This window comes from Bos grunniens, chromosome 17, assembly GCF_055505025.1.
Source record: "Bos grunniens cultivar Pamir isolate PY7600 chromosome 17, Bosgru_T2T1.0, whole genome shotgun sequence".
In the NCBI taxonomy this organism is placed as follows: Eukaryota; Metazoa; Chordata; class Mammalia; order Artiodactyla; family Bovidae; genus Bos; species Bos grunniens.
In genome coordinates this window covers 57587763-57601991 of record NC_141181.1, presented here as the reverse complement: position 1 = coordinate 57601991, position 14229 = coordinate 57587763, and the positions used below count along the sequence as shown (strand labels likewise).

Below are 14229 nucleotides of genomic sequence, written 5' to 3'. Positions count from 1 at the left end.
CATCTTGAAACTGTAAGATAGAGGCCATGAGAATTCACAAAGATATCAGTCCTGATGTTATTAAGTCACTGAGCCAACTCAAGCAGCTATATACCTCCAGACTTCTCGTTGCTTGAGAGAAAGAAACCATTATTTGCTTAACCACGCCGGTTGGATTTTCCGTTTCACACAGCTGAACACATTCCTAATGGATGCAGATGCAGTCTCCCATATCACTTACTGTTGAACTTAATCATTATCTCACATGTACGTTATTACTCTTGTCTCTCTCATCATAAAGTATGCTTCTTGGAGGGTAAGTCCATGTCGTATATTTTTGTTTCCACAGGGGTATAGGCAAGAATTTCAGGAATGGTCTGTTCAATTTACTGCTTTCTTTAGTGCTTGTGAGCAGAGAGAGATCATCGTCGAATAGCTGAAATATGGCTTCTATCTCTTATTTAGTCTTTCCATGGTGTCAATCGGAAAGCATGCATCAGAAATACCTGTTTATTAAACACAGCCTACTGGGCCCCCTCAAATCCCAACTGAATTAGAATCTCTGGGGTTAAAGGCTGAGAATGGACATTTGCAATAAGCTCCCCCAGGTGGTTTTGATACACAAAATTTGACAACTTCTGGGATTCAAAAACAACAACAACTGTGGATCCAAAACCTATGTGAGGTTTGGCAGGACTTGGCTGGACCCTAAGGCACCAGCCCTCCTCAGGGGCCCTACCTTAGCCCTGGAGATCTAGGAAGCCTAAATTGGCATAATTGCTCAAGACCCTTTCTTGGGCAATATAGATAACGTAGCTGGCACGCTCTGTGGCATACTGGGATTAGGAAACAAACAGATGCACTCCCAGTAATTGCCACCTCCCACCATACCAGTGCCTACCTCTCCCAGTTTAAAAAGAAACCTCTATGCAGAAAAGAAGCAATGAAATCAGTGGTCCACTGCAACAATCACCATGAGCCACAGAGCTCTCAGAGGATGAAGCGTGTTGAAAAGAAGAAAAGAAAACTAGAGAAAGTTACATACTGATACACAAGCTAGCATTTGGGACTCCTGACTCAGAGGATCAGAAGAGACCTCCGGTGGCCCTTTTGGGTTATTTCTTTATTTACAGCATGCAATTCTGAACAGAATCTTCTCTGAGGCACTGCTCAGAGATGGAAGGCTGGGCCAGGGCATCCCACACTTTTTCTTCCATTGGCAGAGTCCCAGCCTGCATGGCTCTCCAAAGCTCCGAGAAAGAAAATACCTGTGCCTCCCAACAGAATTCCCACGCCTCTGCTACCCCTTGACACTTTTGCATTTCTGACAGTTATTTTCCAGGTGACAGGTGCACACAGAGACACATTCTAGGGGAGCAAACAGCATAGTCAATATACACAGACACACACACAAACTTCACTTTCAAACTGATGGCCTTCCTGCCTGCTGACATCTAGCCAAATTTAAAACCACGGAGGAGAAAGACTTGAAAGTGAATCAGAGAGAGGTGCTCATCCATGCTGGGACGGGAGCACAAGGGCTAAAAGATTCAGCCTGGGATTGAAGAGTGCAGGCCTTGGAAACTCGCGGGCTGGAACGAAGGGCCCTCCCAGCTCTGCACATGCCAGCTCCACCACGGGGAGAACCACTTTCCTCTGTTCCCAGCCCCATGGCCACCACCCTCAGCAAATGCCAGCTAATGGGAGTTCCCACATTTCATCAAGCCTCAAGCCATGTGTACCACCGGCCGGTTTGAGGAAGGGAGGTGAGTTAAACCCTTCAAGTGTTTGGAACACCGTGGATGCCAGGCATTTTCTAAACCTCTTGAAACCTTCCTTTGACCAGATGGCCTTGGAAAGGAATAATTTCTGCCATCTTCTTTCTGAGTAACTTTGCATCCATCCTACCTCCCACCCCATCCCACCCCTCCCCCCGGACAAAATTGCTTCAAACTCCCCCTCAAGTTCTGTTAGAGAGAATGTTATAACACGCCAAAGATAACTCCTCCTCCCGACCCCCCCCCCACCCTTTTTTTTTCACCGTCCCACCAAGATTCCAGAGTATTTTCTCACACCACCTGTGTGTGCCGATCCAGGCTTTTTCATTAAAAAAAAAAAAAGCATGCTTCAGGCCTGCAACAGCTCCCTGAATCAAAATGATTCTACTGGAAATGGGGAGCTCAACGGGGAATTCTTTTTCAGGCATCTTGCCTCCTGACATGTGTACCCCTGAAAACAAACAAACCAAATCCAAGGAGCCAAAGGTGGGGGGCGGTGGGCGGGCTGGGAAGAAGACCGAGAAAGACGAGGTCTACATTTATAGGCAGTCCCATTCCGCGAGCAAAAACCACCTTTTGACCACCTGCAGAATGCGCAAGGTCACGTGGGTTCTCTGCAGCGCCTTAATGTCTTTACCCTGCACACAAGCCCCCCGCGGCATATCAACAAATCCACAAGCGGAAAAAAGAGAGAACTCACTCCTCAGAGAGGAAGCGAACGATAACCACAGCCGCCAGAACAATAATAAAGACTAACAATTACTACTACTGCTCCCACCACCCAGCCAAGCGGCAGCCGACAGCGGTACAGTGAAGGGACATCCAAGCGCAGGGTTTGCAAGATAAATCACAGAAGATCGAAGACCGAACCATGCCCACCTTGCAAACCTCCCACCCCCTCCACCCCACCCCCAACAAACAGAAGGGAAAAGGGGATGGTGGGGGAGAAAGGGGAGGGGAGGAAGGATTGCTTTTTTTTTTTTTCCCCATAGGCAACACCTACCTCCAAGGTCCGGATTTCTTTTTGTGTGAGGTCGTTGGAGGTAGCACATTTGGTCCTAAGCCCTTCCAGGTTGGAGATGCTCAGGTCTATCATGTTTTGGACCAACTCGCACTGCTGTAAGGCTTTTTGCAAACTCAGAGGCTGCTGCTCCTCGCTTTTCGTCATGTTTTCCTCATCCATCGCTTGCTCTGCAAGCCCCCTTCCCCTCCTCCTCCTCCCAGAGAGAAAAAAGGGGGGTGTGTGGGGGGGGAGTAGAGGTAGTCTACCCCCTACGCCTCTCCAACCACTGCGACTTCTCAACAGTGTCTCATGAAGAAGAAACCCAACATCTCACACAGGGTTGAGGGGGTGGGGGTGGGAGGAGGGGACAAGAGCCAAAATTTATTATTTTATTTTGGGGTGTCAAGCAGACTCCATTAGAACGTCTCCCCTCTCTGAGTCTCTGGTCCCTGAGAAGAAGAGATGCTGTTTCTCAGAAGCAAACCAGGTGATGTGATGCTGTCTGTACACTTGCGGGGAGGGGGGGGCGGGGAGAAGGAGGAGGGGGAGGGAGAGGAGGAGGAGAAGGAAAATAGCGCTCACTCTTTACACACCGGCTCCGTGAAGGACAAAATTATATATTTTTGGCTGGCTGGCTTTTATGTCAAAAAAAATCTGGTTTGCCCCCCTCCCAGTTGCAGTGACACGGCATTGTCCACCGTTTGGGGTGCTTTAGCGCGTTCTCAAGATGCTGTCTGCATTGCTCCCGCGGCTGCGGCGGCGACTGCGGCTGGCTGCTGTCTCGTCCTCGCGCTGCTGCTGCTGCCGCCGCCGGGCTCCGGGGGTGACGGCTGCTGCATTCGCTCCTGCCTCGCTCCACACCGACATCTTGCCTGTCAATCACGGGGAGGAGGGAGCGAGGGAGCGCCGGCGAGGGATGGAGAGCGAGCGAGAGACCTGCAGGGGAGCGGGTTGGTGGAGAGGCGCCGTGCGCGCATCCGCCCCCGCCGGGCCCGGGCTCCGGCTCGCCAGGGACCCGCTGGAGGAGGCGGAGGTGGAGCGCGCAGGCTCGCGCACCTGGCCGGGGAAAGGGACGGCTCCCAGCGCGGGTAGGGGGAGCGGGGGGCGGGATTTCTAGGGGATGCGGAGCTCGCGTGGCAAAGTGAAATTACTACCGGGCGTGCGTGCGAGCGAGCAATCGGCGGGCGGGGGCGCGGGGGAAGCGCGCGGCGGCTGAGGCTGCTCCTGGGGGCGGTGGAGAAGGCAGGGAGTGTGCCAGAGCGCGGAGACTGGGCGAGGGGGCGGGGAGAGGGATTTGGTGGCCGGGCGGGGGTGGGGGACACTACTACTGCACCGCTCTCGCGAGAGGAGGCCGGCGCGCGGCTCAGCAGGTGCGCTCTGGCTGGGAGCAGGTGTGTGTCCAACTTTAAACCCCGTAGTGCGTGCTGGAAAAACGTCAGCGTGAACCTGGGCACGTCCTCTCTGGCTTTCTGGCTAGAAGGGTGTGTGGGTGTGGGGGTGTGGGTGTGGGTGTGGGTGGGTGGGTGTAGGGTGTGGTGTGGGGTGGGGTGTGTGTGTTTGCTTGTCCTCCCTTTATGGTGTGTGTGTGGCGGGGGCGGGGACAAACCTGATGCGCTCCCTTGGGCTGTAGGAAACTGCCTCCCAGAATTGACACCCAGGCCTTCAATCGCCCTAATGGGTGACTTTCCATTTGGAGAGTGAAAGGGGCTTTGCCTTAATCTGATTGTTAACCGTGTCCTACATGTCCTGCATGATCTGATCCCAGATACCTAACTGACCTTCTATCAGCAAACTATGGTCCCAGAATTACAAATGGATTTTACGCTACAAACAATATATGCTGGAGAGGGTCTGAAGAGAAGGGAATCCTCCTGCACTGTGGAAATGTAAGTTGATGCAGCCACTATGGAGAACAGTAGGGGAGGTTCTTAAAAAAACTTAAAATAGAGCTACCATATGATCCAGCAACACCACTCCTGGGCATACATCTGGAGAAAACCATAATTTGAAAAGATACGTGCACCCCAATGTTCAGTGCAGCACTGTTTATAATAGCCAGTACATGGAAGCAGCCTAAATGTCCCCTGACAGAGGAATGGGTAAAGAAGATGTGGTGCGGTACATATACACAATGGAATATTCAGTTCAGTTCAGTTGTTCAGTCATGCCAGACTCTTTGCAACCCCATGGACTGCAGCACACCAGGCTCCCTGTCCATCACCAACTCCCAAAGCTTGCTCAAACCCATGTCCATCAAGTCAGTGATGCCATCCAACCATCTCATCCTCTGTTGTCCCCTTCTGCTGCCTTCAGTCTTTCCCAGCATCAGGGTCTTTTCCAATGAGTCAGTTCTTCACATCAGGTGGCCCGAGTATTGGAGCTTCAGCTTCAGCATCAGTCCTTCCAATGAACACCCAGGACTGATCTCCTTTAGATTGATTGGTTTGATCTCCTTGCAGTCCAAGGGACTCTCAAGCTTCTTCTCCAACACCACAGTTCAAAAATATCAATTCTTTGGTGCTCAGCTTTCTTTATGGTCCAACTCTCACATCCATACAAGACTACTGGAAAAACCATAGCTTTGACTAGATGGACATTTTGTCGGTAAAGTAATGTCTCTGCTTTTTAATATGCTATTTAGGTTGGTTATAGCTTTTCTTCCAAGGAGCAAGCATCTTTTAATTTCATGGCTGCAGTCACTATCTGCAGTGGTTTTGGAGCCCAAGAAAATAAAGTCTGTCACTGTTTCCATTGTTTCCCCATCTATTTGCCATGAAGTGATGGAACTGGATGCCGTGACCTTCGCTTTTTGAATGTTGAGTTTTAAGCCAGCTTTTTCATTCTCCTCTTTCACTTTCATCAAGAGGCTCTTTAGTTCCTCTTTGCTTTCTGCCATAAGGGTGGTGTCAACTGCATATCTGAAGTTATTGATATCTCTCCCGGCAATCTTGATTCCAGTTTGTGCTTTGTCCAGCCCAGCATTTTGCATAATGTACTCTGCATATAAGTTAAATAAGCAGGGTAACAATATACAGCTTTGACCTAGTCCTTTCCCAATTTGGAACCAGTCCGTTGTTCCATGTCCAGTTCTAACTGTTGCTTATTACCCAGTCATAAAAAGGAATGAAATAAGGCCATCTGCAGCAACATGAAGAGACCTAGAGATTGTCATACTGAGTGAAGTAAGTCAGACAGAGAAAGATGAATATCATAATATCGTTTATATGTGGAATCTAAAAAACGGTACAAATGAACTCATTTACAAAACAGAAATAGAGTTACAGATATAGAAAACCATCTTATGGTTACCAAGAAATAAAGGAGGGGGAGGATAAATTGGGAGTTGAGATTGACATGTACACACTATCATATACAAAATAGATAGCTAATAAAGACCTATACTGTATAGTCAGGAAACTCCACTCAATACTCTGTAATGACCTACATGGGGAAAGAATCTTTAAAAGAGTGGATACATGTATATGTATAACTGATTCACATTGCTGTGCAGCAGAAACAAACACAACATTGTAAGTCAATGATACTCCAATTAAGAAAATTATTTAAAGAATGGATTTTACATTTTTAAATGGTTCAGAAAAAATCAAAAGACTATTTTGTCATGTGAAAATTAACAAGGAATTCTAATTTAAGTGTTCATAAATAAAGTTTTATTGAAATACTGCCACCCATTTATTTATTGTGTGTCTTTACCTTTGCATTGTAACAGCAGAATTTAGTTGCAGCAGATACTATATGACTTGGAACACCTAAAATATTTACTATCTAGCCCTTTACAGAAAAATTTGCTATCCCCAGGTTAAACATACTCTTGCCAAACATACTCTTGTCCTAGAGATCTTTGTACTCTTTGTCTCCTCTCCCCAGGTCACATTTCCCCCAATACTTTTCTGATTAGCTCCTGTCACTTTGTGTCAACTCAATGTCATCTCAGAAAGGCTTCATTTCCCTGATCATCTTAACTAATAGTACTCCCAAGATGCATTGCCCAAAGGATGTATTTAGGATAATTGGCAAAAGGTACCTCTTTCTCCAGGTGAACAGAGCTCCATTCCAGGGATTGGGCTTATAGAGCAGAGGAGATTCAGAACTCATGGTAATATGTATTCCTTAAAGGAAGTTGCTTAAGATGTAGAATGACAACTGGAGATATCAAACTTTTTCTTGGACTGTGGGCCCATGGGATTTAATGGCTCAAATAGAGCTGAATCAGCATTTTCAAAATTTCCCCCCATCCATGAGGAGCTCCAGTGTGTTCTCTATGTTCTCAATCTTTTGGATTATGAAATTTACAAATTCCAGTTCTCTGGGAAAAGTCTCTCTTCATTCATTTTTTCTGTCTTTTTGTTTTTCTTGAAAATGTTAATTACGGTTATCTTAAAGCCCCTGTCTAACTCCAATGCCTCAGTCACCTGGGGGGAGGGGGGTCTATTTCTATTGACTATTTTTCTCTTTGTTTTCAGTGATTTGGTCCTGTCTCTTGGCAGGCCTTGTAATGTTTGTTGAATGCAATACAGTATCTGTGTATGAAAAAAATATCTAGAGTCTCTGGTTGATGTTGTCTAACTCTGGAGAGGGCTCATCCTTTCTCTGCAAAACAGATGGCATGAGGACTAACTATCCTAATCCAATCAGAGGCTGAGCTGGATGGAGGCTGCATAGCAGTTTTGATAAGACGCCATTTAACTCTGGCTCTCACTTCTAAATCCTTGCCTTTGGGTATTTCCAACTGAGAAGTTTAGGTGTTCACCAAGGCCCCTCCCCCTGGTCCTAGGTTCTAATCCTTGTCTCCAAAACATGGCAAGACTGTTGAAAACTCTGCTGTTTCTCAGAAACGTTTTGCTTGGCTCCTTAGCCTCTTGGCCTGCACTGTTTCAGAATTTGCCAAATGTCTTAAGCAGGAAATTGCCATCTATGAAACTCACTTTTCTGTCCCCCACTCCCTCTTTACGCAGTATTAGCCTTTCAAGTTCCCAGTTTTGTCTCTCCAACCTTAGAAGGCTGCCAAAAGCTTTGTGGCTTCTCTGTCCCCTAGAAGCAGCTCCTTGCCTGGAAACTAACTGATGAGAATCGTATTTCACCCTAGAAACTGCACTCGAGCTCTGAAAGATGAAAATCTCAGAGTAGCTTCATCAATAGTGGAAATAAATTATTGTTACTGGGCTACTGAATGAGCTGAACTTGGCAAACTCTCGTAAGATCCCATAGCTTTTAGTTTCAGCCATTAAGAATGATCTCAATTTTGCATATTAGAAGTCCATTCTAGTCCAACCAAAGCTTCCTTCTCACATCCAGTTTTATGCCTCTTCCCCACCCACTCTGGTATGGAGACTAGGGCAGGCATGTCCTTTCCTGCCTCCTCTCCAGCTCCTCTTGCTGGTGTTCAGGAGCAGAGGAATGAGTGCAAGGGACCTTCAGATGAAACAAGTGAGAACAGGTATATCTGATACTTGAGTGTCAGATCTCCCCCGTCCATGTCCTGGTGAGTCCTTACATGCTGGTTCTTTCACATGGGGGTGCACGGTGGGGTGGATCTTTGGAGACCTCTGTGGGGACCATGTGGAGACTCAAAGCACATGCTATGATCTCTCCCACATCCCCTTTCCACTCACACCCCAGGAAGTACCCTACATTCTCTTTCTGAGGGCCGCTTGCCTGGCAGGCTGCCCTCTCCGGTGAGTTTTTCAGGATGACTCAAGTCTAAGGATATGTGCTTTGGCCCATGAGAAGCAGGATGTACCTTTGCCCTGCTGCCCTTTCTCCTCACCATGGGCAGCCTTAAGTGGGCAGTGAAATGCCAGCCACTCCCCCTCTGTGTGCCCAGTCTCATGAGTGATCCTCCTTTGAACTCTCCTCTCTTGGCTTGGGGGTTGAAAGGGAAGAAGAAAACACCCCCTACAAAGACCTGTTGGAGAAACCTCCTCTGGATAAAATCTTGACCATGTCTTATATTAGCTGGAGGCTGATGGTTACTGATGGTCAAAGGACCAGTCTGGCAACCTCGTAACAGAAGGAGGAAGTACTGTTACCCACTGCCCTCACCTTCAAAGTTTTATAGTTCTGGGTTGACAGGAAAAGTCTCATTCCACATCCTGTTGTATTAGTGTGTGTGTGTGTGTGTCTGACTTCTGTGACACCATGAACTGTAGTCCACCAGGTTCCTTTGTCCATCGGATTCTCCAGGCAAAATTACTGGTGTGGGTTGCTATTCCCTTCTCCGGAGGATCTTCTGAACTCAGGGATCAAATCTGGGTCTCCTGCATTGCAGGTGGATTCTTTACTATCTGAGCCACTAGGGAAGCCCATTAATGATGACCTGCCCCCAATATTTTCTAAGTTGCACTGTGAATGCAGATGCAAATTGGAAAATGGCAGATTCAAAGGCAGAGGGGTGGTTTATGACCCTGAAACTGAAAAACGAACAAAAAAACAACTACCACTGACTTGTCCTTAAAGCAATTGCCCAGGGCGTTGCTTTTTTCTTTTTCCCTATTGATTTCTTTGAGGAGGAGGGAAAGTTCAGAAAACTAGTCCCCAGAACATGACCAAATCTTTCGTAGCTTCGAAAGGATTACTATTGTTCTGTTCTAACTCATTGATCCCCAAAACATAAATGGCTTTTAAAAAAAAATACCTTTGATGAGTGCAGGCAGAAAGTTCCTGCCTTTAACCTTATGAAGTTTTCCCAACATAAGAAAACTGACTTGTTTCAGAGTTCTCCTTTTGGCCTTTTGCCTCTTAATTTTCCAACATGAGCAAAACCACCAGCTCACTCTCTTGATGGCAAGATAGTTTGAGCTCATGGTAATGGACAGTTTAGTCCAATGATTTATGCTGGTTTTACAAATTAAGCACCCAAATGATGCACTGTAAATTTTCAGATACAGAACCCTCAGGATAGAAGAGGATGCAGACAGTGGCTCTCTGTGGATGCTGAGAGGTATACAGCTGAGGAGTATTAAAAATTTTAATAAAGTGAGGCCATCAACCAAGTTAGTTTGCTTCTCATGCCATCTTGTCTAGGAAGTTCTGCTTTAGCCCAAATGGAGACTTTGTGTGAATCAGAACAAGGCATCTGCTCTGCAAGGGGACCAAGGGTCACAGCTTGTATGGCAGGGCACAGCCTGGATTACAGATTTGCCTCAGTCTGGGCACCTGCAACCTGCATAGCCTCTATCTGCAGCAGCCCGGAGGAAGCTCCTGATTCCTTTATTTTTATTGTTGTAAAATATACACAACATAAAATTCACCAGTAGTGACATTTGGTACACTCACAGTTTTGGGTGACCATCACCACTGTCTAGTTTCAGAACATTTTCCTCACCCAAAAAGGAAATCCTGTACACATTTAGCAGTCATTACACATTCTGGATATTCCATATAAGTGGAATCATACAATATTGTGTCTGAGTTCTTTCCCTTTGCATCATGTTTTCAAGATTCACTCACTTCATAGCACGTGTCCTTTTTATGGCTGCATAATATTCTATTGTGTGGCTATACTGCAATTTGTTTTTCTGTTTATCGTTGGTGGACAGCTGATTTTTTTCTACCTTTTGGCTCTTGTGAATAGTGCTGCTGTGAACATCTTTGTAGAAATTTTTGTTTGGACACCTGTTTTTGATTCTTTAGGTATATATATAGGAGCAGAATTATCATATGTGGTAATTCTGTTTAACTTTTTGAGAAACTGTCACTGTTTTCCATAGGGAATGCAACATTTTACATTTCCACCAGCAGTGTGTGAGGGCTCCAACTTTTCTACATCCTCCCCTCCTGACTCTTCTTGCATCGATATTATTTCATTAATGAATAAAAAAAATTACCCATCATAATGGCGTCTTTAGGAAAGTATCAACACATTCATTTCTTGGGTACCTATAATGTGCTAGGGAAATGCTACATGCATGGAATTTAAAGATTAATTAGGGACAGTGTGTTCTTCAGTTTTCTTTTAGTTGCAAAGGACAAAAACTCAACACAAATCAGTTTAGGTAAAAAAAAAAAAAAAAAGTGACTGACATCATCAGGAAATGAAGGGGAGGAATCTTGCTCTGGCCCGGCACCATCCTTTTCTCTCTCTATCACTCAGCTCTGCTGTCTTCTGTTTTGGTTTTGTTTTTAGGTGGCTTTCTCCCAGGGTGTGACAAAGACAAGCACAGAGAGCTTAGTAATTATATGAGAAATGTAGTCCCTTTCTCCTTAGCTCCAACGAAGTTCTAGCTCACTCCAACATAGTTCCAGCTAGTTTCAACATAAGTTTCAGGACTGAATGTGCAGGCCACCGATTCCAAAGCCAGTCACATTGGCCAAGGGGGTGGGACATGAGGATGGGCCAGGCCTGGGTAGTAGGAAGTGGCATCAAGTCTACACAAACCATGTGGTATGAGATTAGGGGAGGACTGGTCCCCCAAAGAGAAAGAGAAATACTATTATCAGAAGTAGAAAGGGTATATTTGGTCAGACAAAAACATCAGCAACCATCCACCCTTCTCGAGAAAGTCACAGTCTAGTGGGGGGACCAGTGCAAACAAATCCTGTAATTAGAACATGCCCTGGGAAAAGAGAAAAGAGTCCTTTAGACCAGTGCAAGAGAAAGGGATGGGACTCTGGGAAAGCTCTGCTGAGGAGGAGATTCTGAAGCCAAGATAAAGCAGGAATGGGCCGTTTGCTGCAACATAGATGAGCCTACAGATTATCACACTGAGAAAGTCAGACCGAGAAAGAAGATATTTTACGATGCCACTTATAGGTAGAATGTCAAGTATGATACAAATGAACTTATCTGTGAAACAGAGACAGACTCACAGACGTAGAGAACAGACTTGTGGTTGCTGGGGTCAGGCGAGGGGAAGGATGAATTAGGAGTTTTAGGATTAACAGATGCAGACTATTATATACAGAATGGTTAACCAACAAGGTCCTCCTGTATAGCACAGGGAACTATATTCAACACCCAATGATAAACAATAATGGAAAAGAATGTGGAAAAGAATATATATCTATGTATTTATGTAAGTGTATACATAAAGCTCAACATTCAGAAAACGAAGATCATGGCATCTGGTCCCATCACTTCATGGGAAATAGATGGGGAAACAGTGTCAGACTTTATTTTTTTGGGCTCCAAAATCACTACAGATGGTGACTGCAGCCATGAAACTAAAAGACGCTTACTCCTTGGAAGGAAAGTTCTGACCAACCTAGATAGCATATTGAAAAGCAGAGACATTACTTTGCCAACAAAGGTTCATCTAGTCAAGGCTACGGTTTTTCCAGTGGTCATGTATGGATGTGAGAGTTGGACTGTGAAGAAGGCTGAGCGCCAAAGAATTGATGCTTTTGAACTGTGGTGTTGGAGAAGACTCTTGAGAGTCCCTTGGACTGCAAGGAGATCCAACCAGTCCGTTCTGAAGGAGATCAGCCCTGGGATATCTTTGGAAGGAATGATGCTAAAGCTGAAACTCCAGTACTTTGGCCACCTCATGCGAAGAGTTGACTCATTGGAAAAGACTCTGATGCTGGGAGGGATTGGGAGCAGGAGGAGAAGGGGACGACAGAGGACGAGATGGCTGGATGGCATCACTGACTTGATGGATGTGAGTCTGGGTGAACTCTGGGAGATGGTGATGGACAGGGAGGCCTGGGGTGCTGTGATTCATGGGGTTGCAAAGAGTCGGACACGACTGAGTGACTGAACTGAATTGATACATGCACATTTCTGAACCACTTTGCTGTACACCAGAAACTAACACACCATTGTAAATCATGTATACTTCAATTTTTTAAAAAAAATTTAATAAACACATAAAAGAAGTAATAAATAAAAGGGAATCCTCCAGGTACACACAGAAGCATTGGTTTGTGCTAAAGACAGAGGCCTGAAATCACTGGTGATTACAAACAACAACAAGGAACATATACTCGGCACAATGATTTTTAAAGTCACACTCAAAAGACTTAAACTATGTGGCCTGGCCTTGAGAAGGCTCATGCTGGTGAACGAGAGAGGCCCTGTCAGCCCTTCCTCTACCTATTAGCTTCAGCAGCCTCTAGAGGGGTATAACCACCCAGAGGGGCTTCCTGGGATGTGGAACCTTCAGTGCTAAAACTGTGACAGTACAAAGCATCTGGGATGACTCGGTCATCCTAGAGTTAAGTTCCCAAGTCATAAGCACCTGCTTGGACTATGCTTGGAGTTGGGATCAGTGTTCTGGGAGCGTATGTTGTTATGGAAGAATAAGCCCTGTGTTGAAACAAAACTTGCACACAGTTGTTCAGAGCATCACTATTCACAAGCGCCAAAAGGTGGAAACAAGTCACCTACCCACCGTCTAATGAGCAGATCAACGAAACATGGTCTTTCCATACAATGGAATTTTGGTGGTGGTGGTGGTGGTGATTTAGTTGCTAAGTTGTGTCCAACTCTTTTTCAACCCCATTGACAGGCTCCTCTGTCCATGGGATTTCCCAGGAAGAAGACTGGAGTGAATTGTCATTCCCTTCTCCAGGGGATCTTTCCAACACAGGGACTGAACCCAAGTCTCCTACATCACTGGCAGATTCTTTACCAATGAGCCACGAGGTAAACCCACAATGGAATCTTACTTAGTTATAAAAAGGAGTGAAGCACTGACACATGCTACAACATGCTGCTGCTGCTGCTAAGTCGCTTCAGTCGTGTCCGACTCTGCGCGACCCCATAGACGGCAGCCCACCAGGCTCCTCCGTCCCTGGGATTCTCCAGGCAAGAACACTGGAGTGGGTTGCCATTTCCTTCTCCAGCTACAACATGGATGGACTTGAAAATGCTGCACTGAGGTAAAGAAGTCAGACACAAAAGGTCACATCTGTATGATTCTGCTATGGAATACCCAGAATAGGCAAATCTGAGAGACAGAAAGCAGATTGGCGGTTGCTGGGGGCTGGGGGAGGGGAGAATGGAGAGTGAGTGCTTAACAGCTATTGGATTTCTATTTGGGGTGATAAGAGAGTTCTAGAACTAGATAGAGGTGATGGTTGTTCAACACCATGAATGAATTTAATGCCACTGAATTGTATACTTTAAAAAGGATTAAAATGGTAAATTTAATGTTAAGTGTATTTTACTGCAATAAAAAGAAGAATCCCCAAAAGATGTATAAAGCAAAGGCAGTCCACAAAGCCAAATGTGGACTGTAGGTGAGTTTCATTTGGCTTCAGGGAGTTTTAAATTTTGGCAAACAGTTCTAGCAGGGGGATATTTCACATAAAAATAATTCTGATGAGCAATTTATTCAGAAGAATTTGAAACCTTGGCCCTACTTAGGCTGCATCTGCACCTGGAAAGGATGGGAGGAGGGGTGGAGCAAAGGGGGTGTTCCAGTTCCCTCCAGTCCCCTTTCCCTCAGCCTTCACCTCCTCTTTGGTACCTGCCTGGCCCCCAGAGGCACTAAGCACAGGCCTTCC

General features: G+C 45.9%; 2 protein-coding genes and 1 long non-coding RNA gene across 8 annotated transcripts in view; 1 reads left to right on the top strand and 2 right to left on the bottom strand.

The window, feature by feature from the left end:
• KSR2 (kinase suppressor of ras 2) overlaps positions 1–3083 on the bottom strand; it is a 437805-nt gene extending 434722 nt beyond the window's left edge. For all 6 annotated transcript variants that reach the window (XM_086348000.1, XM_086347998.1, XM_086348001.1 and 3 more), the window contains exon 1: positions 2761–3083. In XM_086348000.1, coding sequence (XP_086204126.1) covers positions 2761–2940 — 180 coding nt within the window. In that variant the 5' untranslated portion in view covers positions 2941–3083. The remainder of the gene's footprint in view (positions 1–2760) is intronic.
• A 273-nt stretch (positions 3084–3356) lies between these two features.
• On the bottom strand, positions 3357–4048 carry LOC147355483 (uncharacterized). Its single transcript, XR_015144561.1, has 2 exons — positions 3915–4048; positions 3357–3696 (listed from the first exon to the last, which is right to left on the bottom strand). It is a non-coding gene; the product is annotated as an uncharacterized LOC147355483 (long non-coding RNA).
• Positions 3367–13918, top strand: LOC147355482 (uncharacterized). The gene is made up of 3 exons (XM_086348004.1): positions 3367–3848; positions 4526–4646; positions 13230–13918. The coding sequence occupies exons 1-2, from the start codon at positions 3488–3490 to the stop codon at positions 4531–4533; spliced, it is 369 nt and encodes a 122-aa protein (XP_086204130.1). The 5' UTR covers positions 3367–3487; the 3' UTR covers positions 4534–4646; positions 13230–13918.
• Positions 13919–14229: the final 311 nt, after the last annotated feature.